The sequence below is a fragment of the Balaenoptera borealis genome, assembly GCF_965194805.1.
Source record: "Balaenoptera borealis genome assembly, chromosome: 17".
Lineage (NCBI taxonomy): Eukaryota > Metazoa > Chordata > Mammalia > Artiodactyla > Balaenopteridae > Balaenoptera > Balaenoptera borealis.
Window position 1 is genome coordinate 30,529,066 of NC_138876.1, and position 26,463 is coordinate 30,555,528.

Here is a 26,463-nt window from a genome sequence, read left to right on the forward strand (position 1 = left end):
AAAAAAAAGACAAAAAAATCCTTCTTCACAGGTTTTGCACTCCAGTTAGCAAAATAAATACAAACACACATACATGTGTTAGCGATAAGTGCTAAGGAAAAAAAATAATAAAGAAAGGTATGAACTGTGATGGGGCTGGAGGGATTTCAAGTTTTAGATAAGGTGACCAGGGAAGTTCACACTGAAAAGTCCTGAAAAAAGACTGAAGAACGCAAGGGAGCTGGCCACGTCTGTCTCTATGGGAGAGCCTCCGAGGCAGAGGGAACAGTACTTGTAAAAGCCTTGAGGAAGAAAGAAGTTTGTCTGGTGTGTTCAAGGGATAGCAAAAAGCCCAGTGTAGCTGGAGTGCAGTGAATTGTAGGAAGTTGTGTGTGTGTGTGTACTCGTGTCGGGGTGTCAGGTAGGGCCCTGTGCACCACGATGAGGACTTCAGCTTGGCTTTTACTCTGAGAGAGAAGAGCCCTTGAAGAGGTTTGGGCACACAGGAAAGACACAATGAGATTCATGTTTTAACTGCATTCCTCCAGGTGCCTTACTGAAAGCTGACTGGTAGAGGGGCAATGGGGGAAAGCAAGGGCAGAGGCAGGGAGACCTATTGCCATAATGCAGTTTAAAGATGATGGTGTTTGGACCTAGAGGGAAGTAGCACAGGTGGTTAAGAGTTGGGCAGATTCTGGATTTATTTTGAGAATAGAGCTAGCAGAATCTCTGGGCTGATCAGATATAGAGTGGAAGAGGAAAAGGAAGAGTAGCAACGTTTCTGGCCTGAACGACTAGAAAAAGGGTGCTTCCATGAACTGAAATACGAATAAATGCTTAATGCATGATTTATGTAATTTTGCTAAAATGTGTTAACCTGTTAATGAGTTAATAAATGGTACAGATGAACCTATTTGCTGGGCAGGAATAGAGACACAGATGTAGACAACGGATGTGTGGACACAGGGGGAGGAAGGGAGGGTGGGATGAATCGGGAGATTAGGATTGACATACATACACTACCATGTGTAAAATAGATAGCTAGCGGGAACCTGCTGTATAGCATAGGAGGCTCAGCTTGGTGCTCTGTGATGACCTAGATGGGTGGGATGGGGGTGGAGGGAGGTCCAAGAGGGAGGGGATATAGGTATACATATAGCTGATTCACTTGTTGTACAGCAGAAACTAACACAACATTGTAAGGCAATTATACTCCAATATATATATATATAGATATATATATATGTAAAGCACTTAGTATAGTACTTAGTACCAAGTCAGCCCAATATAGGTGTTTGTTGTCAACTACTAATGAATTGAGATGGGAAATGTATTAACCCCCAGAATATTATTAGATGGGAAAATGTTCACAGTAGAGTTAAAACTTTTGGTCTTTGGAAATAAAGTGACTGAAATGAGATACTGAAAGACCCTCCGTTGGATGTTAAAGTATAGGAGATAAACAGGATTTTCAAGTAATGACCACAATTCCCTCTCCTTCAATTCCCCCTTTTCACCTGCACGTGCCTTTAATACAGTATTTTTCTCTTTTTTACTCCTACCTCTTGAAAGTATCCCTAACTTCAAAAAACAACACATGCACAAAACATATTAACCTTCCAAAAAAAAAATCTTTGTGTTTTATACTCACTATAGCAATGGAATTTACATTCAACAATACTATTTTAAGTACCATGGAAGTACTTGTATTTTGAAGATACAACGATGACATTTATTTTTTATTGTTATTTTATGTTCTTGAAACTGTGAAAGCCAATACAATGAAATGTAAGTATTAGAGAATGCTCAAATACATTCAAATATCCTAACCAGCTTTTTTTTTTTTTTAAAGCACTTCTGGTTTCTATGCAAAGATTTGGTTTCTATGTTCTTCTATAGAATTCATTTTTCACTGGCGAATTGTAAGATGACATTTCAAGCTAAAAATATCTGGAATCTTCCTGATGGCAGAAAAAGGGTCCTGGCTATGGAAATAACTATGTGACTGATTCCATTTGATTCAATTAACTTTGCATCATTTCATTTCTCCTTTGTGAATATCTGGGATCAGGGAGTAGGGCCCTTCCATAATTACTATTATGACTTAACAGTATTTTTTTCCCCAGTGGGCATTAGCTTATACTTATAACTCTCCTTCTGTAGGAAGTATGACTCTATTAAAATGTATGCTCATGTGCCGATTCTATTTCAGTTTAAGTCTTTATGTATAATAGGGCCTGGTAAATAAATAACACTGGGGACCCAATAAATAGACAATACGGTTTAGCTGCTTCGACCAGACCAAGCAACTAAAACAAACACAGAAAAGAACAATAACTGCTGGAAACCCCACCCCACCCCCTCCCACCGTGTTTTCCTCTGAAGGTGAGGAGTTAGACAAAACTCTTTGTCATATACTGATTCCAAAATCCACTGTTAAACACGCTTATGTTATTTTTTCCAAAGCCTTACTGTAATTTACAGATCGATATGGCTCTTAAATGGAAGGAACAAAGACAGGAAAAGAACTGGGGAATCTAAGTAACCTCTTTTATTTTTAAAGCCACAGAGGTGCTGTGGGCTGTAGTTCTGCTAATTCAGTAAAGGATACAAGTTCTCAGAGACTGGCGTGCATTCAGCACTGGGACTCAAAATAGCTTGAACGCTGCAAGTTGGAAGTTCTCTGAAGACAGATTTCACAGTTCTCCTTTTAATTCAGGCAGTGAGTTAATGGGTCATATCATCATCTCCAATGATAATTAAAATGCAGAATTTACTCTCTTTAATTTGGGATAAATTCTATAATTTCTCCTTCTTTCCTCTTCCCAACCATCTAATGTTTTGTTTAATGTTGATGCTAAAATTGATAGCTGAACAGTACTTCATGGTTTATCAAGTGCTCTTATATACATTTCGTATTCAATATTTTTACTGGTCCAATATTTTTTACAAATCGTCCTAACAACATCATGATGAAGGAATTATTCTTATGATTTCTATTCTTTAGATATGTAATTTGAAACTCTGAAAACAATTCTGGATCACTAAGTACATACAGTTTAAAGGAGCAGAACCATAACTTGAACCACGTCTTTAATTTTAAAAAACTGTACCCTTGGGCTTCCCTGGTGGCGCAGTGGTTGAGAATCTGCCTGCCAATGCAGGGGACACGGGTTCGAGCCCTGGTCTGGGAAGATCCCACATGCCGCGGAGCAACTAGGCCCGTGAGCCACAACTACTGAGCCTGCGCGTCTGGAGCCTGTGCTCCGCAACAAGAGAGGCCGCGATAATGAGAGGCCCGCGCACCGCGATGAAGAGTGGCCCCCGCTTGCCGCAACTAGAGAAAGCCCTCGCACAGAAACGAAGACCCAACACAGCCAAAAATAACAAACAAACAAAAAATGGTGTGCTCCTATTTAAAAAAAAAAAACTGTACCCTTTCCATTTCATTACAGTTAAATATTGGTAATTATATTACTAAAAATTCTCTGAGTATTTTCCAGAGGTTTTCAGTCAAGACAGTTGCCCAAGAACAGGGAGAACCACAGCGCAAGGGAATTAGGGTGGAGGAAGGTACTGAGAAGGGACCAAAATTGGCCATGGATAAGCTACATAACAGAAAGAGAATACTCTTACAGAGTTTGAATGTGAAATGCACAGCATTTAGCACATTATACAAGTAATACATTTATCTATAATTTTCACTGCCATATTTCATCAAGACTGCATTTATTATAAGATGCACCACCAAGAGAACAAACAAAAAACAAAAAACAAAACCCTGTCAATTAAACCATGATACACCATTGATCATAAGATATATTGAGATTTTAAAAAATCAAAATGTGAAAAAAGGTACATCTTAGAATCCAGGAAATATAGTACTGGTAACTGCGGAGGGTATATAACCTAACTAGACAATATAACCTAACTAGACAATCAATAAGCATTTGTTAAGTGCCTATGGATGGGTATAAAGAAGCGAAATGCATAATCTCAGTGAAGAGGCTTAAGTGCTACATATGAAATATTAATTTCTATCCTTCAGTTTCACAATGATGACCACTGGTTGGAGAAAACAAATCTGCCTGTGCAAAAAAGATGTCTGGGTGTGCAAGTGCCAGGGGGTTATGAGGTATAGGAAGGAGGAGGAGATAGAGGAATAAAGAGGAGGAAGCAGCTGGGGGAGGGGAGGATGGCTTGGAGGACTGATAGGAAGAATGGAAGGAGGGGTGTAACCTCTCCAGGAGCTTCACTGAAATTCATGAGTGGTCTGAATCCTGTGCGCACAGATCTCCTGATCCTATTAATTGCTGGGCTGTATGTGAAATGATTCTTTGAAACAACAGCTTTGAAAAAGGGCTTCAGACATTTTTGTAACATCTAGAGTCTAACCCTGAAAAATTTTCCATTCTTGTATATTGTTTAAATCACAAAGACTGAAAACTTGGACACTTTTGATACCTCTCAAATTTGAGCTAAATGTAACTGCTTAAACATTGGACATCGCTTGGAAATTAAATTTTGTTATGACTGGTTATCAACATTCTTGATGACTTAAAAGTTTTAGATTCTGTGATTAACGTTAAAAAGTTGTTTGGGCTGAAACCAATCATCTAAATATTTAACTTGGGCATTTTGCATATTATTATGATTATAAGCACAAAATCTGTGTGCTGAACTGGAAAAATGAAATTAGATTGTTTATTTCTAATTAAAAACATTTCTGTTTCTGCAGTGAGATTTTCATAAATAAATTACCCTGTAATGTGAAATAATTGCTTTTGCAATTAACCAAATAAGAAGAAAAGATACTCAACCTTTTAGCCATGCATTATGCTCATAAATTTATTGCTAATTTGAAAGGGATAATATCCTGTAGCATCATTAGGCTTCAAGACTAAGTGATAAACTATATTATACATTCTGATACTGTTACATAGTTGCTTGTGATTGAGGAAAAAGTAACCTAGCAATGGTAATTACTTCTTTTAAAAGGAAAAACTATAAATAAATAATAATGCAGAGCAATTTCATTTTTAAAAGTCAATAATAAATTCCATCTGCTGCACGCCATTAAAAATCAAAGAGGTTACTTACGTGCCTCAGATCTTTTTATATCTTTATGCCTTCCATTTAGAAGTATAGGTCGACCCATCAATGATAATGTTATTTTGACTTGTTTGACCAAAACTTTAAAAAAAAAAGACAAAAACCTCCTATTGATTTCCCTCCGCATTTCTGTGGAGCCTAAAAGATTTATTTCAATAAAATGCCAAAGGAAAACAAAGACATTTAAGCAAACTTTTAAGAGGATGGTTAGGAGAGCCTAATGAAATGCATTACCAGTCTTTGAAACCCAGAGAACACGCATAAGTGTGTGACTTAATCACTATCATTACCCTAGTTGTGCACAACCTTTCAGTTAAGGGCAAGATAAGGCAATATGGAAATCTTACTGACAAATTTTATTTCCTATGAATGAATGAAAGAAGTCACTAATGACATATATAAATGGCCACTGGACATGAAAACAGACCCAATATCACTATGTTTGAATCTATTTCTGGTAGGGCCTCCATATAGAATCACAGCAGCTGCACCTACAGCAAATCATAGACAAATAATGTAGTTGCACGAAAGTCTTTTTCATATCCTATATTCAGATTAGTATTTTAACAGAGTCACTCCCTCCTGATTGCCCCCAGCAAACATTCCCTTCCTGGAGGTAGTAACCAACAGATCCATATAGCTCATCTGGATTTTGAAAATATAACAAAGTCACCTTTCTCTGACCTTCTAAAATGACTTGTTTAAAGCTGAGAGCACTTACACATACCTTTACGTGCGCAGAACATTTCTGAGGTCCTCCCTTCAACCCCTACTCAGCCAGCAAAGTGCTGCTCTCAGGAAGAGAGGACGGGGATTTTGGTTCCTGTGCTTCCCCGGGTAATACAACACTTCCTTTCTGGAAGAGTGCCCTCTACTCCCGGCCCTGACCTCTGGTGGCAGTGTTCGAGTCTCAAAGGTTTCTGTTTCTGCACATGGTAAACCCACTGTATCGCCTCCTGGCTGCGTAAGCCTCCCTCTTGGTTCACTGAACATTCTCGAAACAGTGCCAGCATGCTCTACATAATACACTACTAAGTGGACCCTCTAAGTCTATCATGGAGTGAGATAACAGAACTCAGTATCTAACTTCTGTACGTTTCCTATCTTAAAGTGAATCAATGGCTCAGCCACCTTTAACAAATCTCTATTATGTACTCCTAACAGCACTGAGACTCAGCAGATCTGATAAGGCTGGGGCCTAACCTGATTGGTGTTTTATACCTTTACAGATATTTAAATGCTGTTAGCTCACTGTCCAAACCTAAGTTTGATTTTTTTTTTCTCCAGAACCTCCATCTGCATTGTCATGATATAGTACACACTACTTTGCATTACAGTTATTTCCTTCTGTATTTTTTCCCTGTTAGGACAAGAAGAGAGTACGTAACAGCACCTATAATAGTGTGGAAACTTAGTAACTGAATGAATGAATGAGTCATAATAACTCCCTCTTCCTACCTGCCCCCCACCTCCCCTTAATTCACATTCTGTGTTAGTCCTTTAAAAGCAAATGGCACCATCCACAGCCTGGCTCTATTTGACTCCCTGTCCATACACTTAAACTTGAGAATCCTGGAGAAGATTTTGGTGGATGTTTCCCTTTTATTCTCCCCGGTCATCACATTTTTATGGAATCCTTCAATGGCAGCTCACTGAGATATAAACATATGATAATACTGTATTCTATTTGGTGCGTAGGGATTATTATCATCAGGAAGAGAAAATGTCAACTCAGTAGATAAAAACCCTTTGCAAGTCCAAGGTCTACTGTCTGCCAAAATAGGCGGGCTCCAGGGGCAAGTTAAAAAAATATACAAGTCATTGAAAACTGTGTGCAGTACATTGTGATGAACTGACAATGATTATAAAGAAAACGGAGTTCATATTCCCACCAGTTCATGACACTGGCATCTCTACGTAATACAGTAAGACCAAGATTTTGCATGCAGCACAGAACTTATGGCCTTTGCCAAGTTCTGACAGTTCCATAATAAGCTATTCATTGGCTAGTAAAGAACCGGATCAAACCAACATGATTTCAGAGGAAAATGGTATAAACTGGCAATATAATTCATTCTCAAATGAAAATTATGATATCTAATCTTCTCTATGGAGCTACCGTTGTATCCACCACAAACTATTTGGCTCCTTTAAGGGTTCCAGCAGTATTCCATATGAATGCTATTAATTAAATAAGACAACCTATGTAAAACTTCTGGTAAAGTTCCTGGCACTCCGCTATAAGTGTTTTAACAACTATTAATTTCTATTCCATTCCTTAACGATATGACTGGCTTATTCCAGTCCTAGATACCATTCTACATAAGAGTAATGCTAATGCTAAACAATGCCTTACGTGTAGGTAAGGCTTTATCATTTACAAAGTGCTTCAACTAATACTCTCTAGTTATACACACAAACACCCTGGGAGATGTTGCTTTTTCTCAAAGTTTTGTGGACTTAGCTATGTATAGAAACTTAATGACAATGTATCCTTGCAGCTTTATATGGTGAGCAAAAAGAGAGGGCAGAAGTGTTTTGAAGTTGCTCTAATGTTCACCTTCAAGTAATTTAGCATAGCTGCAGACTCCTGGAAACAACAGCAAGCAGGTAGAAAGCAGGAATGAACTGGCTCTTTTTATAAATGAAGACTTTATATTAGAAGAAGAGACTCACACACAAAAAACCCTAGACAAAACATAAACATATGGTTTTCAGGATCTGCAGAAAATGCAAAAGGGGGGTTTTTATATATTTACATCTCACATAGGTGGTAATGCTATCTATATCTGCACTGTGTTTGAATTCAAATAATAGAAGTACAAGGACGTACACACATATCAAATACACTTGTAAACTGGCCATATGAAAAGTACTTGTATAAACAAATATCCATATCTATATACATTTCATATCTACACAAGACATATTTCCCAGTATTTTGTCATTTGCTCTTTCTTATTTGCTTTCACTAGGAATCTGATAGGAACTAGATTTGACTCACTTGTCAGCTAAGTGTAGTTCTTTCAAGGTTTTGTAAGACCAAGTCAATCTTTTAATTGTGCTTAGAACCGTCCATTAGGCATCTGATGACAGTTTCCAAAGAATAAATACTGGCTCTTGGGCATTGCTTCCTCTTAGCTGTCCATCAACTTTGGGATCCAGGCTGCTAAGAAGCTTGTTTTTAAAATATTTTTAGTGCTGTGGTCAGGAATGCCACTGCTTCTACATAACCTCCGGTTTTTATTCTAGATTCTTTTTCCAGTTTTTTTAAAATGTATTTCCTATCTTACTTCTTGATTGATTTGTCTTATATATGTTACATCATGTAGTTTGATCAATTCGTGATAATGAGACATTTTATTTCATTGAAAGGTTTTTTTTTCTTCAATTTTATTGTGGTAAGAACATAACGTTCTTACCACACAGTCTAGTTCTTATCAGATTCCTAATGTGAGCAAATAAGAAAGAGCAAATGACAACATACCGGGACATACGTATTTTGTGTAGATATAACACATATATAGATATTTGTTTACATAGTTACTTTTCATATGACCATTTCACAAGTGTGTTTGATATATGTGTCTCTTATTTGAATTCCAACACTTAACATGTTAACATGTAAAATTTTGCATACAGTACATTATTGTTCATTATAATGTGACTTTTTTCCTTATTAATTTATTTTTTATTGAAGTATAGTTGATTTACAAAGTTGTGTTAGTTTCAAATATACAGCAAAGTGATTCAGCTATATATATACACACACACATATATATATATATTCTTTTTCAGATTCTTTTCCACTATAGGTTATTACAAGATACTGAATTTAGTTCCCTGTGCTATACAGTAGGTCCTTGTTGTTTACTTTATATACAGTGGTGTGTATATGTTAATCCCAAACTCCCAATTTATGCCTCCCTCCCTTTCCCCTTTGGTAACCATAAGTTTGTTTTCTATGGCTGTGGGTCTATTTCTGTATTGTAAATAAGTTCATTTGTATCATTTTTTAAAGATTCCACATACAAGTGATATCATATGATACTTGTTTTTCTCTTTCTGACTTACTTCACTTAGTATGATAATCTCTAGGTCCATCCATGTAGCTGCAAATGGCAAAATTTCATTCTTTTCTATGGCTGAGTAATATTCCATTGTATATATATACCACATCTTCTTTATCCATTCATCTGTCAATGGACATTTAGGTTGCTTCCATGTCCTGGCTACTGTAAATAGTGCTGCAATGAACATTGGGGTGCATGTATCTTTTCAAATTACGTTTTCTCTGGATTGCTGGATCATGCAGCAGTTTTAGTTTTAGTTTTTTAAGGAACCTCCATACTGTTCTCCATAGTGGCTGCACCAATTTACATTCCCACCAACAGTGTAGGAGGGTTCCTTTTTCTCCACACCCTCTCCAGCAAATAATGTGACTTTAAATGTAAAAATTTGTTGTTTTATTTCTATGAGATGGATAAATCTGCTTGATTACACAATTAGGGCTTGTTCAAACTGAACTTTTTTTTGAAGATGGTAGGGATAGGATCCTTTGCTAAAGGAAAATTTATGAAAAAATAGTCTTTCCAGTACTTGGGTGATTTCAGAATCTTGTGGTCTTCCTATTTATAGATGTTAATTGTTGGCAGGTAGGATTATAAAAGCACTTTTGCTAATATCACATTACAATGCCAAGGATACAACCTTAACTTGAGATGTGAATTTTACTTGTGGCGTGCACCCTTATCAAAATGCATGCTACAGAACACAAAAAGAACACTTTCCTCCTCAGGTGAAGTGCCAAACAAATGTGGTTAAGATGCTGAGTGATCAGTGGTGTCAGTTCTAAAACAAAGGTTTCCCAGGGGATGAATGCAAGGAAAGGCAATGTTCCCTGGTGGAGAGAAAACATCCACTCCTCTAGGAGAAAGGCTACTTATCAAGTATTTAATTTTCTTTTAGAAGAGAAAGGGTGTCTAAGAGTGATTTTTAAAAGAAAATTTGAACTGCTTACAGTAGCGATTATTGTTGGGTATACGTAGGGTATTTCAAGTGTACTAGTCTTCATGGAAATAAATGCCTCGCAAAATTCCTATAAGTTTAGTTTGCCTAAAAGAGCTTTCACCAAACCAGATCAGGTAGCACGTAACAAAATTAATGCTGTTTACTGAGCAACTAGTGTTTGAGGGAAGCCTTTGCCAAACACTGGAGTTACGGTGGCGATTCAGTAACCTGATATACACAGTCTTTTTAATTTTCTTCTTTCTCCTTGTGAACATACTTTCTGACCGAAGGGAAAAAAGCCCCAAGTTCTGTGTTTTTCCCTTGGGAAAAATGTCTCGCATTGAGCAGGGAGCACAATTTCTGTTCTATTTTTCCCTCCTGTTATATTTCTCAGCAATCTGCACTAAATGGTCAGCTTGTCTCCTTTCTCTGGGCTGTATCAGCTAACGTAAATATTGCAGAGTGATCAACAGTTAAGACTCTGGAGACAGTCTGCCTGGGTTCCAGCCTCCACTTTCCAGCCATGAGGCCTGGGGTAAATTATTAACCTCTCTGCCTCTCAGTTTTCTCACCTGTGAAACTAGGATTTTAATACTTCCTACCTCATAGGGCTGCTATGAGGATTAAGTGCTTTAATACATAAGAGAAACTCAGAATAGTACTTGGCATGGAATAAGTTCTCAATAAATGCTAGCTTGTTAAATTATCATTATAAAGAGAAAGTTATAAAAGTAGATGTAGGTATTTCACATATTGCCAGCCATATCAAGATAAGCCATGTTAATGCAACATTCTTTATAATATAGAAATTTATTAGGATGAACTCTTCAAAACAAAGCTTTCCTTAACTATCTGATTTTGAAATTTCAAAATTGTCATAAGAAAAGAGATGCAGAAAGGAAATAAAGGAAAAAAACCCTCAGTTCATAATGACAAATGAGTTTTAAGCTTGATTTCAAGCTCCTATAATAAAGTCTAACCAAGAAAATGAATGATTCCACACATAAAAAGTTACACAGTACATGAAAATTATTATAGCCTAAAAGAATTATGTTAAAGTTAGTGTTTGATTAAAATAGTTACATCAATCAATGGTGGCTTGGGACTTCCCTGGTGGCGCAGTGGTTAAGAATCCGCCTGCCAATGCAGGGGACACAGGTTCGAGCCCTGGTCCGGGAGGATCCCACATGCCGTGGAGCAACTAAGCCCGTGCGCCACAACTACTGAGCCTGTGCTCTAGAGCCCGTGAGCCACAACTACTGAGCCCGTGTGCCACAACTACTGAAGCCCGCAGCGCCTAGAGCCCGTGCTCCGCAACAAGAGAAGCCACCACAATGAGAAGCCCGTGCACCACAATGAAGAGTAGCCCCTGCTCGTGGCCAACTAGAGAAAGCCTGTGCACAGCGACAAAGACCCAACACAGCCAAAAATAAATAAATAAATAGATCAATAGATAAATAAATAAATAAATATTAAAAACAAATCAGTGGTGCCTTGGACATTGTCTAATAGTGTACATCTTAAACTTTTACTTTATTATAATTATTAATTTAAAAAATTTCCCCAGATATGAATTATATGCCATACAATTGTTTTTCAACAAAAGGGAGACAATCATTAAGATTATGGACATTGAGAAGTGGAAACAACAAAGATCAAGCAGAAGATTATAAAAGAGAAAAACAATGAAATGATTAGTGACTGATTAATAAGAAAAGGAAATGGAATAGGTATCATTTAAGAAAATAATTCAAGATCTCTCAGTCACGTTGGTCAGAAACAAGTTAGTCCTCTTGAAAATCAGAATAACCTTTTAGCTTTTGTTTTCACATATGTTTACCATATGTAGTGTAGAAATTAAAATTATACTATATTTGATCTATTTAGACTATGTGGCTGGAAATTGATGTAAAAACTGGAATTCATTATTTTATTTTTTAAAACAATCTATTACACTTCCTGACAAAAGTCATTTCTATAGTTCAAAAGCAAAAGTACTCTCCATCACCATTTAATGGCTGGAAAAAAAAAAAAAAGCCTAGATTTGACAAAGCTAATTTTGGAATAGTCAGGAAAGAATGGGGATGGGAAACAGCAAAAGGAAGATATTTGGGATGTCCAGGCTGTCTGCCCAGCACTGCTACTTTATATGGAACAAAGGCTTTGCTCCAGCAGCTTGAAAGAATCTTTTTGTGCCTTGTAAATTATACTGAGGATTTGGATTTTAATCTGAGGGCAATAGGGAGGTACTTAGGCTTTTAAGCAGAGCACCTTTTGACATCACCCTTACAGTTCTCCAGGGTCTGTCCAATTCTGGCTCTTTAATTCTCTTTAAGGGCAACATCTTTGAACTAGATGGGACTCTCCTCCCATTGTCCTTGGTCCCCAATATCCTTTCTTCCCCACAATATGCAATCCAGTTTGTGTTCTCAGTCAAAGTAGAGAACCATGCGGACAACTGAAATCAATACTCAGACAAAATCAGACCTGACAGAGTGGATTCACTACTCACAGGATCCGGCCTAAGAACTCATTCCCATCATCACCCCTTCTTGCTCACTGAGTTTAACATATGCAGGCTTCTTTGCTGTTCTTTGAACACACCAAGCATGCTCCTGTCCTAACACTTTTTGTACTTGTGGTTCCCCTTTTCTTAGAATGCTCTCCCCAGACATTGGCCTGACCTTGCTCCCTCATTTTATTTAAGTCCTTGTTCACATAGCTCTTCCTTAGAGAGGTCTTTTCTCACTACAGTATCCAGGGAAGCACCCCCTTACATGTTTTTTCCTTCATGACACATCACTAACTGATATGATACCTTTATATGTTTCTGCATAGTCCCCCCTACTAGAATTTAAGCTCTAAAGAATGTTCATTGCTATAGTCCCCACAACCAAAACAATGTCTGGAACATTGAAGGAGACCAAGTAATATCTATTCAATGGCCCAACTAGAAGTTGCTGGGCATATAACAGATGTCCAATGAGTACTTGTGGAAAACCTATTAAGGTTTAGACTGAATGAATGTGTACATGCTTTATGCTAGATTAAAAATATGTATTCATAATAATAATTCTATTGCTATTTTATTTTAAATTTGCTTCTAATTACTGATTTGCTCAGACTTGGGGTGTCATGAGTCTTTCCTAGAGTAATGTTGTCTAAATTGAGATTTAAAGAGAGAAATAAATTAGGCAAACAGGATCATGTGTTGAAAAGGTAGATGGGAACAGGGGAAAGGGAAAGTAAGTACTCAAGGCAGAGAGACTACAGGGGAAAAGGCCTGCTGAGGAAGCTTCAACTGCAAGAAGTTCAGTGTGACAGTAGCATGCTACAGGAGAAGATATGATAAATTATGGTACAGAGAGAGGAGAGATATGAGATTAGGGAAATAAGCAGGAACCAGGGCCTTCATGTGTCCTGTAAATTACACTGAGAATTTAGATTTTAATCTGAGGGCCATAGGGAGAGCATTAATAAGATCAGACTTGAACTCTAAAAATTAGCCCCAATACAGGAGATGGATTGGAGGGGGACACATCCTGAATGTAAGAGTGGTCTTAGGAGGTGATGATTATAATCCATATGATATATGAAGCTCAATAATGACAGCAGGGACTGAAAGAAGTGAATCAATCGAAGACACTTTACAGGTTAGAATAGCTAGGATTTCTTGAGTGATTATAGCTGCGTTGATGGCGGAGATGTGCTTGGGGTGGTAGAAGAAAGAACCTATTTTGGTACCAGAGAATACTGAAGGGAGCTCAGCTTTAAATGGGGGCATTAGAAAACCAACTGTGGAAAGGTTGGTTTTGAAATACCTGTGGAATATCCTAGTAGATGTCTAGTAAACAGTTGTAGGTCTAAAGTTTATGATAATCTTCTCAGCTGGAAATTTAGATTTGAACATAATCTGCTCATGGATGTGAATAAATATTGCTTAGGACAAACATATTCTCATATATTCTTTACCTAGATTCAGCCATTGTTAATATTTTATCCCATTTGTTTTACATTTGTGCTCTCCCTCTCTTTCTCTTCTCTCTCTGACATATATGTATACACACACACACACATAATGTATATATTTGTTGAACCATTTGAGGGTAAGTTACATGCATCATGGCTTTGGCCCTAAATACTCAAGTGTATACTTCCCATGAATAGGGATATTCATGCATACCCATGAATATGCAGTTTTCAATTTGGTCAATTTCACATTGACAGAGTACTTTTATATGATTGTTGTCTGCAGTCCAATTTTGACTACTGACCCAATAATGACTCCAGACAGCATTTTTAATTCTCAAGTTAAGGTTGATTTCTTCTGCTAAGTTTGGCTTTCACAATTACACAAAAGTCTAAGAGTCACGTTAAGTAGTTGATTTTGTTTGCATTTTCCTTCCTATAAAAGAAGTAATAAGGTTTGAAAGAATATTTCTTTATGTTACTGAAGTCCATCTCCTGCAGCTTTTTTTTTTAAATTCTATGAGTCCTATCATCTACATAAGGGCAAAGCTATCACATGAATAAAAAAGAGTTGCCCAACTGACCTCCTCTGTGTAGTATTTGCTTTGATGTTTTTTTATGAGCAATAAAGCTTCTTAGGCCCCCAGGGAACATTCTTCCTGTTCTTAAGATCACCTAATTTTTGTTTGTTTCTTTTTTGTTTTTTGTTTTTTTTGGCCTCGAGGCTTGTGGGATCTTAGTTCCATGGACTAGGGATTGAACCTGTGCCCTCGGCAGTGAGAGCGCTGAGTCCTAATCACTGGACAGCCAGGGAATTCCCAAGATCAGCTAATTTGAGTTATATTATTTTTCTTCTCCCTTTAGGAAAGTAATTGATAAGGAAAGGATGGAGGGTAGTGGTGGAAGGCAACAAAGTCCATTCTGTAAAGTAGACTTTACGATTAAAGTGACCTTTAAGAAGTATCAAAATTATAATTCGAAAAAATGTAACGCACCAAAGCATCAGCTAGAGCTAAATTCAGTAGGTTGTCAGTAAGAGTTCAGAGTAGGACGATATAAACCATCAGCATTCCAAACCTAACAGGACCAGAGCTGCACAATGGGAGGCTTTATTTATAGGAATCCTTTCGCACCCACTTGCAAAGTTGCTAAACTGGTTTCTGTTTCCTTTGTGGGTGTTTTGGTCAAAGAAGAGAAGCGTGTTTTGGCTTGTCACTGAATGTTGATCTTTAATGGAAAAGAAACAGATTTATCAGAATTATTTACTTCCACAATAGTCCTGACTTCACATCGTTCAAAGCCACCCATAGCTGTGCAAATAGCTTCCTCGCTTCCCATCCCTCTTTTTTTAGATATGAGGAATGGACCTGGGTTAATCTGCAAGTCACGTCAAAGGCAAAGGTTTGATATGTCTTAAATCTCTGATAAAAAATAGTACACATAGCAGTCCTTAGCTGCCCTCGGAAACCACCACCAAGATGACCAAACCATGATACGTTTGTCATTAGGCTACTGGAAGATTTGCCCCAAAAGTATGTGAACTTGGGTGTACCTTCATAAGGTATCTGTTTTAGAACCTTAAAAACAAAATCAAATGGTGGGGCTCCAGTATAAAGCTGTAAAATTAGGGGCTTTGAAATCAGACACTTCTGAGTTTGAATTCTCTCTCTGCTGCTTTCTGTGTTGCTTTGGCTGAATTACATAAAGCTCTCTATCCCCCAGTTGCCTCTCTAGTAACAAAGGAGAGATAGCACGTACCTACCAGGGCATTAAATTAGGATTAAATGAGATAACATATGTAACATGTCTAAGTGCAATATCTACCATATGGTAGGTGCTTAAAAATAATTCCCTGAGCCCTTCAGCATGCTGACAAGGACTGATTTACTACAAAGCAGAAGGCCTGATTCAAGGCAGAAGGATTGATTTAAGGCAGAAGAGATGGAGAGGAGGGACCCGAGACTTCCTGGAAGCGGTGACATAAATCAGTGAAGGAAGGAAAGCAGGAGACAGGCGGCTATGTCACGGTCTAGACAAGGGCACAAGAAGCTCGAACTTGGATAGCACCAGTGAGGAAGACGACTGGAGAGGACTTGTGAGAGTGTTAGGGAGCACAAGAGACACGTGACTCCCAGTGTTCACGTCTGCGGGGCAGAGAGAGTGATGTTGCCCTTGCACCCAGTGGGCAGGAAGAGATGGCTTGAGTCAAAAATGGTCATTTGAATTCTCAGGTGTTTCCAGGGACCCACAGACTCTTAGGGGGCAGTCGCTCAGCTCCAGCTGGACGTGTGGTGCCTTAAGCTTAACAGAAAAGTTAGCACCCAGTTCTATTTCGGGGGAGTCAGCTACATACAGGTGAGTTGATACCACTGCAGAAAATATCCTCAAGAAAGGAAAAAGTGTAGAGAAAGAAGAGAACAGGAAAGCTCTAGACCATGTGTATTTAGGTCAGACATAACGATCCTGTTCTTTTTCAGCTTTAAAGGCAGAGTGCCAAAACTATGTTTATAGAAAGTGTTGAAACACAGCGTGGGAGGTTCTACACTCACCTGGTCTCTGGGACATTGGTCAGTTGGCGTCTTCTTATTTAAACAACAAAAAACATTCAGAGAGGGTTTCTTTCTTTATGGGGGATCAAGGATAGCAAAAACTAACATTCCCTGTGTTGCTTTGTGGCAGGTACTCTGGTGTGGTAGGTAGAATAATAACCCCTAAAAGTGCCCTTGTCCTAATCCCCCAAACCTGTGAATATGTTACCTTAAGCAGCTAAGGGGAATTAAGGTTGTAGATGGAATTGAGATGCAGATGAAATGAATTAAGGTTGCTAATCAGTTGGCCTTGAGATGGGAAACTAACCTGGTGGGCCCAGTGTAATCACAAGGGTCCTCCTAAGTGGAAGAGGGAGACAGGAGGGTCAGTGCCTGTGTGATGCATGTGAGAAAGACTTGATCGGCCATTGCTGGCCCTGAAGATGGCAGTGGGCCACCAGCCAAGGGCTGTAGCCAGAAACCTCTAAAAGCCTCTAGAAGCTAGAAAAGGCAGGAAAATAGATCCTCCCCTAGAGCCTTCAGAAAGAAATGTAGCCCTCCACACATACTGACTTTAGCCTAGTGAGATGCATTTTGGACTTCAGACCACCAGAACTGTAAGATAATAAATTTGTGCTGTTTTAAGCCACTCACTTTTTGATAATTTGTTACAATTGCAACAGGAAACTAATACATCTGGTAAATAGTTCACATACCATATTTGAGGTAGGACCTATTATTACCCCCAGTTTACAAAGAATTAAAATGAAGAGAAGTCATACCTTGGTCTGCTACCAAAGCCTGTGCTCTTAGTCACTACATTTCCCCCTCCAAATTCTTCCAAAATATTGGGTTGGCCAATAAGTTCATTCGGGTTTTTCCATAAGATTTTCGGAAAACCCAAACGAACTTTTTGGCCAACCCAATATCTAGTGAGGAGCCTCAAGTCATCAGCTTTCGTTTTTTACAAAATTCCTCAACATAGTTCTACTCATCTAAAGACAACTACATCACATTATAATGGGACAAGAATGGATTATAATCGCACCCAATAAAAACAGTATGACTGTCTTCTTGTTAGGATGACTTTGTATTAGTTGCTTTCAACCAGGAATGTAAGAAGTGCCTTGTCACAAATAACTAATTGCCATTCCTTGAAGCTTAGTGTTTATGCTGTTTCAACATAAATAAGAAGTAGGAGCTATCTGACTTGAGGTCTTTAGCAATGCCCTTGTTCACATTAAATTCTAGCTATTTCTGTTCTGGCTCCTCCCCTCCAGAAGGTGGTTGGCTCAATTAAAGCAGGCCATTAGGTAAGCCTAGGCTGAGTCTTGCTGAAGAAGGAAGAACACCTGACCTGTACAAATAGACCTCAGACAGAAACCAGATCGGCAATGCCGACAGCCAGCCATACCCTATCCTTGTGTTTTAATTTAATTCCTGTAGTTGTAATTTTGATAAACAATTCCTTTTAAAAAAATTGTAGTTTTCAAGTGCAAGATAGTACAGAGTTTTTATCTTTATGAATTACCTTATACAGTAAACGTTTCTAAAAGCTTGCCTTTCCCATGAAATCGTTCTTCTCACTCCCCTTCAGCACAAAGGAATGATTTTGCCCTAGTGCAAATCAAAAGTCCCAGAATCTCACCTCCTTCATCTTGTAACATTTCAAGAAATCTAAGCTGAAGAGAGCATTATGCAGCCTCTGGTCTATTAACTGACTGTAACCTGATGTGGCTTTTTAACCAGAATGACATCCTGTACTACCTCAAATCCTTTGTGCAAAGAGATGTGTGAGTCACATGCACACACGTGTGCACAGGGCACACAAATACACGCACATCTTGTACACAAACATGAGCTGCCTAAATCATTTCTGAAATGCTTACCTCAATCATAGTACATAAACTTTTTGAAAACCACTCTCTGAGAATAAATAAGAAAAGCTTATGTAACAATTATCAAAAGGTAGGGACTACCTCTATCTTATTGCACACAGCTGTACAACCATTTGTTAATCAGCTGTGTACTGGAAAGGCAGTAAACAGTTTTATTCAATAAACCTCTTCCTCTCTTTGCCCTGGTTTAAAATCATGTAATCCGACACTTCAGTAAAGCAACTGAGCTTTGTTACTGCATAAATTTCCACATCTCTCCACAAAAACAAATGGATGAGTTCAGAAGCAATGATTTTTAATGCTGTAAGTCTTCTTAGTAAGAGCAATACCCATAGAAATTTACAAAAAGCTGAAAACCAATATCATACCTAATTTAGAGGACGTCAACAATACTGTATATGACAGAAAGGGGAAAGATGGTGGCACCTAAGTGTTTTTAAAATTCACATAAATATGCATATTTGTCCAACAAATTATGTATTTTGTGTTTGTTCCCTGTTAAAAGATGGTACCAAACCATGAACACAGGAAACAAGTTTTGCAGTCTCTCTCCATTAATAGCAATGACCTTGTCCCGATACAGCCGTACTTTCCTGTTCTGCAGTTCTTGGCTATTAACAGCTGATGTTTTTCAAATAACTCAGCAGTTCATGACTGTGGATCACAACAAACCTTATAGATAAATAACTGGGGAGAGAAAGAGCAAGAATAGAAGTCCAAGTATTTCGGCTCTAAAACTAATTGGTTGCATAAACCTTAGAGAAGTCTTTGAAATTAAACTTAGTAAGAACTCTTGCTGCTCTAACATCTATTTAGCAATATAATTAACTAAACTAATGAGATCAAATATTAGTCAGCACCATCTATAACTCAAAATAGCTATATTCCATTTGGAATGACGAATGAAAGTGTTACCACATGGAGGACCGGCTTACATGGTGGTAATTTTTAAGCCTACGGGGAAGAGCTGAAAAACATGTATTGTCAAATTTATGATTGAAAAAAATAATTAAATCACCCATAAATATGGTATGCACGGTTTTGTGTATATACCGCATGTAGAGAAATTCTTAAGCACACTAAAGCATGTTTAAAGGAAGAACAAAAGGAATGTCTATATGCAGATGTTTGGACATTCAAACCATATGGTCTTTAAGATAACTATGAAACCCTAGTGGTGAATGGGGTATGGATGGGGGATTACAAAGTGTTTCTGTTTGCCTGTTGGTATACTGCTTTTTAGTTTTGTTATTCATATTAAGCTCTATAATTTTAATAGATTTATTTATCATGAAGTTAGATGACAATAATGGAGGTACATTCTACACTTTATGTGGGTTTTGGGTCTGAAGTCCTTGAATAAGTTCAAGGTGGTATGATTCCACTGCAGCTGCAAGTGGTAGACATGTCTAGGGATATCACCAAAGTCTACAATTTCTTCTTGTTGAAGAGGTGGACCCATGTCGGCACATGGTTCTCCATGACCATTTCCTTGAGCTGACTGGATAATGAGGTCTCCACTCGACACTTGACTCAAGGGCTGTTCTTCCATGGGCAGACAGTCTGGGCAATCAGATACTCTCTCAAATTGGAACTGAGAGATGAATTCTGGAGCTCAAAGACCATGTTCTTAGAGCCTAATTGAAGTCATAACGACAAAAGCCATCTGTAAGCTAATGGATAAGGAGGGAAACTAGTCTATACACAGGAGAATGGAAAAGACTTGCACAGAAAAATGGAAGTCAAAGACCTTGGGGAAGCAGGGGAAGAGAGAGACAACCTTGGCTCATGATTTTCTAGGACCAAGTCTTATGTTCACAAAGCCTGGACTGTGGATGTCATTGTTTACCCAATCATTACCATCTCTATCTAGTAGCATTGGATAGTTGTAACTTCTTATGACTCAGCCTTGACTAGAAAGAACACTACCATTTAAAGAGTATGAAACATTCTGCTGGAAAAATTTATACAGTTTTCTCATTTGACCCTTACTAAAGCTCTTAAAATTATCACTCCTATTTTATAGGCAATAAAAAGGAAACAGGTAGGTTTTGTTCAACACTGTAGAGCTTTGTCCAACACTGGGATTTTCAATTCGGGACTGTCCATCTCTATTATTCCATCCAACCACCACCATCACGCCCAGACAGTTTCTTCCCAGCAGAAATTTCCTAACAAATTTCCTAACAAAATTTGTCCATATTCATAAATGTTCTTGTTTTCCTAATAACTGACACCACGCCCAGAATTTCTGTAGAATGGTGGAGCTCTCTCACCCCTAACACAATGGTGCCAAACTTGTCATTGGAGGTTTTAGCCCTTATGCTAATTCTGTAAATCTGATAGTACTGCATACAGGTGTTGGGGGCATAATGGGTAAGTGGATTCTGAAAGTAAAGGCTATTTTAAAGAATCATAAGCTTTTCAACTAATCCTTAAGCACACTGAAGGTTATTAACATTTAAATCAATGTACTTTAAGTAAAGCGACTTCGTAATGTAGACAGGCCATATCAGCTGAAGGCCTTAAAAGAAAAGACAGGTTATGCAGATGGCCAACAGGCACATGAAAAGATACTTAACATTATTAATCATCAGAGAAATGCAAATCAAAACAACAATGAGATATCACTTGGCTATCACCAAAAAGAACACAAATAACAAATGTTGGCAGGGATGTGGAAAAAAGGGAACCCTCCTACACTGTTGATGGGAATGTAAATTGGTGCAGCCAATGTGTAAAACATTATGGAGGTTTCTCAAAAAGCTAAAAATAGAACTACCATATGACCCAGCAATTCTACTCCTGGGTATATATCCGAAAAAAACCCAAAAACACTAATTTGAAAAGATACACACACCCCAACGTTCACAGCAGCATTACTTACAATCATCAAGACATGGAAGCAATCTAAGTGTCCATCAACAGCTGAAATGGATAAAGAAGATGTGGTATGTATATATATATAATGGAATACTACTCAGCCATAAAAAAGAATGAAATTTTGCCATTTGCAACAACATGGATGGACTTGGAGGATATAACGCTAAGTGAAATAAGTCAGAGAAAGAGAAATACTGTAAGATATCACTTATATATGGTATCTAAAAAATACAACAAACTAGGGAACATAAAAAAGAAGCAGACTCACAGATATAGAGAACTAGCAGTTACCGGTGGGAAGAGGCAAGTGGGTAGGGGCAGTACAGGGATAGGGGATTAAGAAGTACAAACTGCTATGTATAAAATAAGCTACAGAGATATATTATAGAACACAGGGAATATAGCCATATTTTATAATAACTATAAATGGAGTATAACCTTTAAAAATTGTGAATCACTATATTGTACACCTGTAACATAAAATATCGCATATCAACTATACTTCAAAAAAATTGAAAAAAGAAAAGACAGGTTTCCTGAAGAAGGAATTAGGCCTCAAGACTACAACACAGAGACCCTGCCTGAGTTTCCAACCTTCCTGTCTTGTCCTGCAGAATTAGGATTAAAGACTGCAACATCAACTCTTACCTGAATTTCTACCCTGCCAGCTTGCTTTCAGATTTTGGATGTGCCAGCTCCCACAATTGTATAAGCCAATTCTTTAAAATAAATTCTCTCTAGATAAATAGAGTTGGATAGATTATATATTTTTACATTGTGCGTGTGTGTGTATGTGTGTGTGTTTCCTGTTGATTCTGTTTCTCTGGAGAACCCTGACTGATACTTAGGGTTTGCTGAGGTTGTTGAGGGTGGGAGAATTTGACTGCGGAGGCGTTAAGGAAAAAACCGTAGTTTAAAATCTGCAGGCAGTCCTTTGTAAAGGTGGAGGTAGAGATCCTGAGTGGATGGCACTTGGCTTAGCAGAATATCTTAGTGAGTTATTGAAATACGAACATAGGACCAGAGCCTAGACTGGCGAGGGATGGACAGCTAAATAGCTGTGTGATCTTCCCGGTTTGAGGGAGCATTGGAGAGTTGGGAAGCCAGGTGGGGGTTATAGAAACAACCTGCAGAAGAAAGGCAGAGGGTCCAGCAATGTGTCCAGAGGCCTGAGTCTGAGAAAGAAGTCACCTGTCGTGAGGAATTGCTGGTAAATTCCCAGGGACAGTAGTGTCTGATACTGAATTTTAGTTGTTTCCTGCTCTTTGCAGGAACCACCTTCACCACTTCTCTCCCCACCTCCAATCTCCAATAAAGTGTGTCACACTCTTAATGTTGTTTTAGTTGTGCTTTGGGAGTCAAAGGAAGAAAGTGTGGGTTTCCAGCTTGAAGCAAAGTGGGCAGAGAGTGAGGTTCTGCACCCACCAAGTGCCTCAGTGGACAGCAATGATTAGAGGTGATAATGGCAGAGAAGTAAGTTGCACATAGTCTGACGCAAAGACAGCCAGTCTTGAAAGCAGTGGAGGTTAAATTGCTTATATACTTGGAAGAAAAACAGTTTAGATAGATAGTAGGCTAAGGATTACAAGTAATAGCTAAGAGCGAGAATTAGGAGCAAGACAATCCCAAGGTTAAATCTTACCCTCTCTGCTTACCAAGGGGGGGGGATCTTGGGCAAGCTATCTCTCTGAACATGATTTCCTCATTTATAAAATCAGTCAACTTATAAAAAAATTCTGTAAAGTCCTCAAAAATCGAGTGCATGTAAAGCACAGAGCAGACTACCCAGCACATAGAAAAAACTCAAACAAAAGATATTATCATCATTAACAAAGAGAAGCCTGTAGGTCTTTTAATGTGGTTTCCAAGCGCCATTTAATAACTGACATATGTGCTTGATGCTGAGCTGTAAAAGGCTTTCTTTTCTTCTGAAAGTCAAGCTTCCTGATTTCACAGCACCCTGGCTTATCCCTTCACCAAAAGGGACTCAGCCCTTTTGGCAGTTTTTTTTCCCTGACCCATTGTTTTTTTTAAAATAAATGTATTTATTTATTTTTGGCTGCGTTGGGTCTTTGTTGCTGCACGCGGGTCTTCTCTAGTTGCGGCAAGAGGGGGAGCTCCTCTTCGTTGTGGTGCGTGGGCTTCCCAATGCGGTGGCTTCTCTTGTTGCAGAGCACGGGCTCTAGGCGCGCGGACTTCAGTAGTTGTGGCACGTGGGCTCAGTAGTTGTGGCTCGCGGGCTCTAGAGTGCAGTTTCAGTAGTTGTGGTGTACAGGCTTAGTTGCTCCGCGGCATGTGGGATCTTCCTGGACCAGGTCTCGAATCCATGTCCCCTGCATTGGCAGGCGGATTCTTAACCACTGCGCCACCAGGGAAGTCCCCCTAACCGATTTTTAAAAGGTGTTTAAAATATACATATTTAAAAGATGGTTTAGGTTTTTACAAAAGTATAATTGTTGGTTTGAGGTCAGGGGTTCTGGCATACAATTACACTGTACAAGCCTGCGTTTTCAAGAGTTTTTTCATTTAATCCCTTCAAGTGTTTAGGTTGCTTCTGTTTATTCTTGATTTTTAAAGCAGTTTCAAGGAATTGCTTTCTAAGACATCGTAGGGGTTTTTTTAAAATTAAAATTTGAAGTTCTATTCAAATCTTTATTTTTAGAGAAAATTACACGTTCAATATTAAACATCTGGGCAATATAGAAAAATAATAAAAATAAAACAATCACTCATCATAAGCCCATCACCCATAGGGAACATTATTAAATAATATACACTCTCATACATGGAATACATTTTAAATTACTGATTCTTGAGATATACTATAGACTTTTTAACTGATAGTTTTAGCTCAGAAGGATAATATGGTAGTATTATCTACCATATATTATTTAAAAAATATAGAAAAACAGGATGAAAAACGTTAATGGCATTATTTTGTTCTTTCTTTTATATAGAGAAGCTGTATAAAAAGTATTTTACGGGCTTCCCTGGTGGCACAGTGGTTGAGAGTCTGCCTGCCAATGCGGGGGACACGGGTTCGAGCCCTGGTCTGGGAGGATCCCACATGCTGCGGAGCGGCTGGGCCCGTGAGCCACAATTACTGAGCCTGCGCGTCTGGAGCCTGTGCTCCGCAACAGGAGAGGCCGCGATAGTGAGAGGCCCGTGCACCGCAATGAAGAGTGGCCCCCGCTCGCCGCAACTAGAGAAAGCCCTCGCACAGCAGCGAAGACCCAACACAGCCATAAATTAATTAATTAATTAATTAAAAAATTAAAAAAAAAAGTATTTTACACTCTGTGTTTTTGGAGGAAAGCTAATTGAGAATGAGGATAGCACCTGATTCTAGACATAATTTCAGGAACTATATCAGAGAAAATTAATTATCTTGCTTTTCGTCTGTTTCCCTGACTAGACCGTAAGACTAAGAAAAGCACAGCCCTTTGTGTCTTTTTTCCATTGTATCCCAGTTCTTAGCTCAGTGCCTAGCACCAAGAAATTGCTCGGTAAGTATGTGATGGGATGAACAAATGCTAATGGCAAATGGGCCTTTCTAAGATCAGCCTATATGACATGAGCCATATAAATAAACATGGAATAATACAGAAAATATGAGGACCTTTTTGCAGTTAAGGAACTACATGTATCATCCATGAAGCAAGTGTTAAAACCCTCAACAGTGACAGACTCTCAAGTGACAATCACAAAACAAACTTGGCAGCTTCGAAAGTTGATGAGTTCTTATCACTGAAATTGTTCTAAGAGAAGTGAATGGCCACTTCGCAAAAATGTTCAAGAAGGGATGTGAGCCTTGGGTAAGAGGTTGGAAGAAACTGCTGTTTAGGTTGGGCTAAATCACGAGGGTAGCAAATTGGAGATCCATAGGCCATGTTTGTTTTGTGGATGGGCTTGTTTGGAAGGCAAACAATATTTATTTTTAAGTTGGTTTGAATATCTTTAGATAGGGCATACACTCTCAAATTCCCATGGTTTCCATCACTCTTATTATTTGCAAATGATGTATATATTTATTTATAGTAGCTGCTTGACCCCAAACAAGCCTATGAGTTTTCTGCTCTTGGATTCTCTAAGGTCTCTTTCAACACTTGATTATAAAGGACAAAGTGACATGTTAAGAGAGTTGTTGGGAGGGAGGGATATAAACTTTACACTAAGAATAATCATCACTGTGTGACTTGCAAATCCCTTCTCTACTCTTTATCCTTGACATTCTAGCCTATGAAATCCAACTCTCATTACATAAGCTTGTGGCTCACTTCAAAGATTTTGTCTGTTATCAAAATATTAACTTAACCTTTCCCATAAGAAACTTGATAACAATCCAACACATCTGTGGACCAAAAGAAAATTAATCTTTTTGTTCCTGGTTGAAGAATAAATATGACCCAGTTCAGATATTTGAAGGAAGATATGGAAAGTAACAAGTCTCTCTAATCATGTAAATATTGAATTCAGGCTCAATGTTCTTTTTGATTTCAGGCCATTGAGTTGCAACTGTATGTGATTTTATCAGTGCACATTGTAAACCACTGTGGTGGACCAACTTTGTGTCCTACCACTGATTTTTACTGTTTGAGATGCTGAACTATTATCTGATAAAGGGAATGCTGACATTTTCTCCTTTCAGTAATGAACAGCAACTAGGAAGAAAGAAAAGTGTTCACTGTGTGCGAGGAGGTAACACTATCCTCTAATCTGCCTGTCAACTAGCCTCCTTAAATGGAATATGGTCTACTAAGCGAAGCCACTGAACTTGATTCAAAGTCCCCTCTTTCTCATTTGTTTATCATTTTCTTCACAAAAAAATCCATATTTTGTGTCAATTTCCCAAGTTTTATCATATGAAAACTGGAAAAAATTTTTTTTTTAAATTGAGGACATAAGAAAAAATAATTTTTTTCATACAATATAATAAAATTTACACTAAAACTCTCAGATTAATAAACCTGTACTTGGCATTTATTTCATTGATGCGAGCCTAAGAGTGATCAATGAATATCTGAAAAACTTAAACACTAAGGCATTATGTTAATTCTTTTAACGCCATGGTGTCATTTAGCCAA

The 26,463-nt window shown here is 38.2% G+C and overlaps 1 protein-coding gene across 5 annotated transcripts in view; it reads right to left on the reverse strand.

Moving 5' to 3' along the window:
- The window catches only part of OXR1 (oxidation resistance 1), a 452,205-nt gene that overhangs the window by 130,460 nt on the left and 295,282 nt on the right, over nt 1-26,463 (reverse strand). Inside the window, exon 1 of one of the 5 annotated variants that reach the window (XM_082364291.1) lies at nt 5,819-6,068. The exons of the other annotated variants lie outside the window; for them this stretch is intronic. Coding sequence (XP_082220417.1) covers nt 5,819-5,837 — 19 coding nt within the window. The 5' untranslated portion in view covers nt 5,838-6,068. Of the gene's footprint in view, nt 1-5,818; nt 6,069-26,463 lie in introns of those variants that run through there. 5 annotated transcript variants of the gene reach the window in all.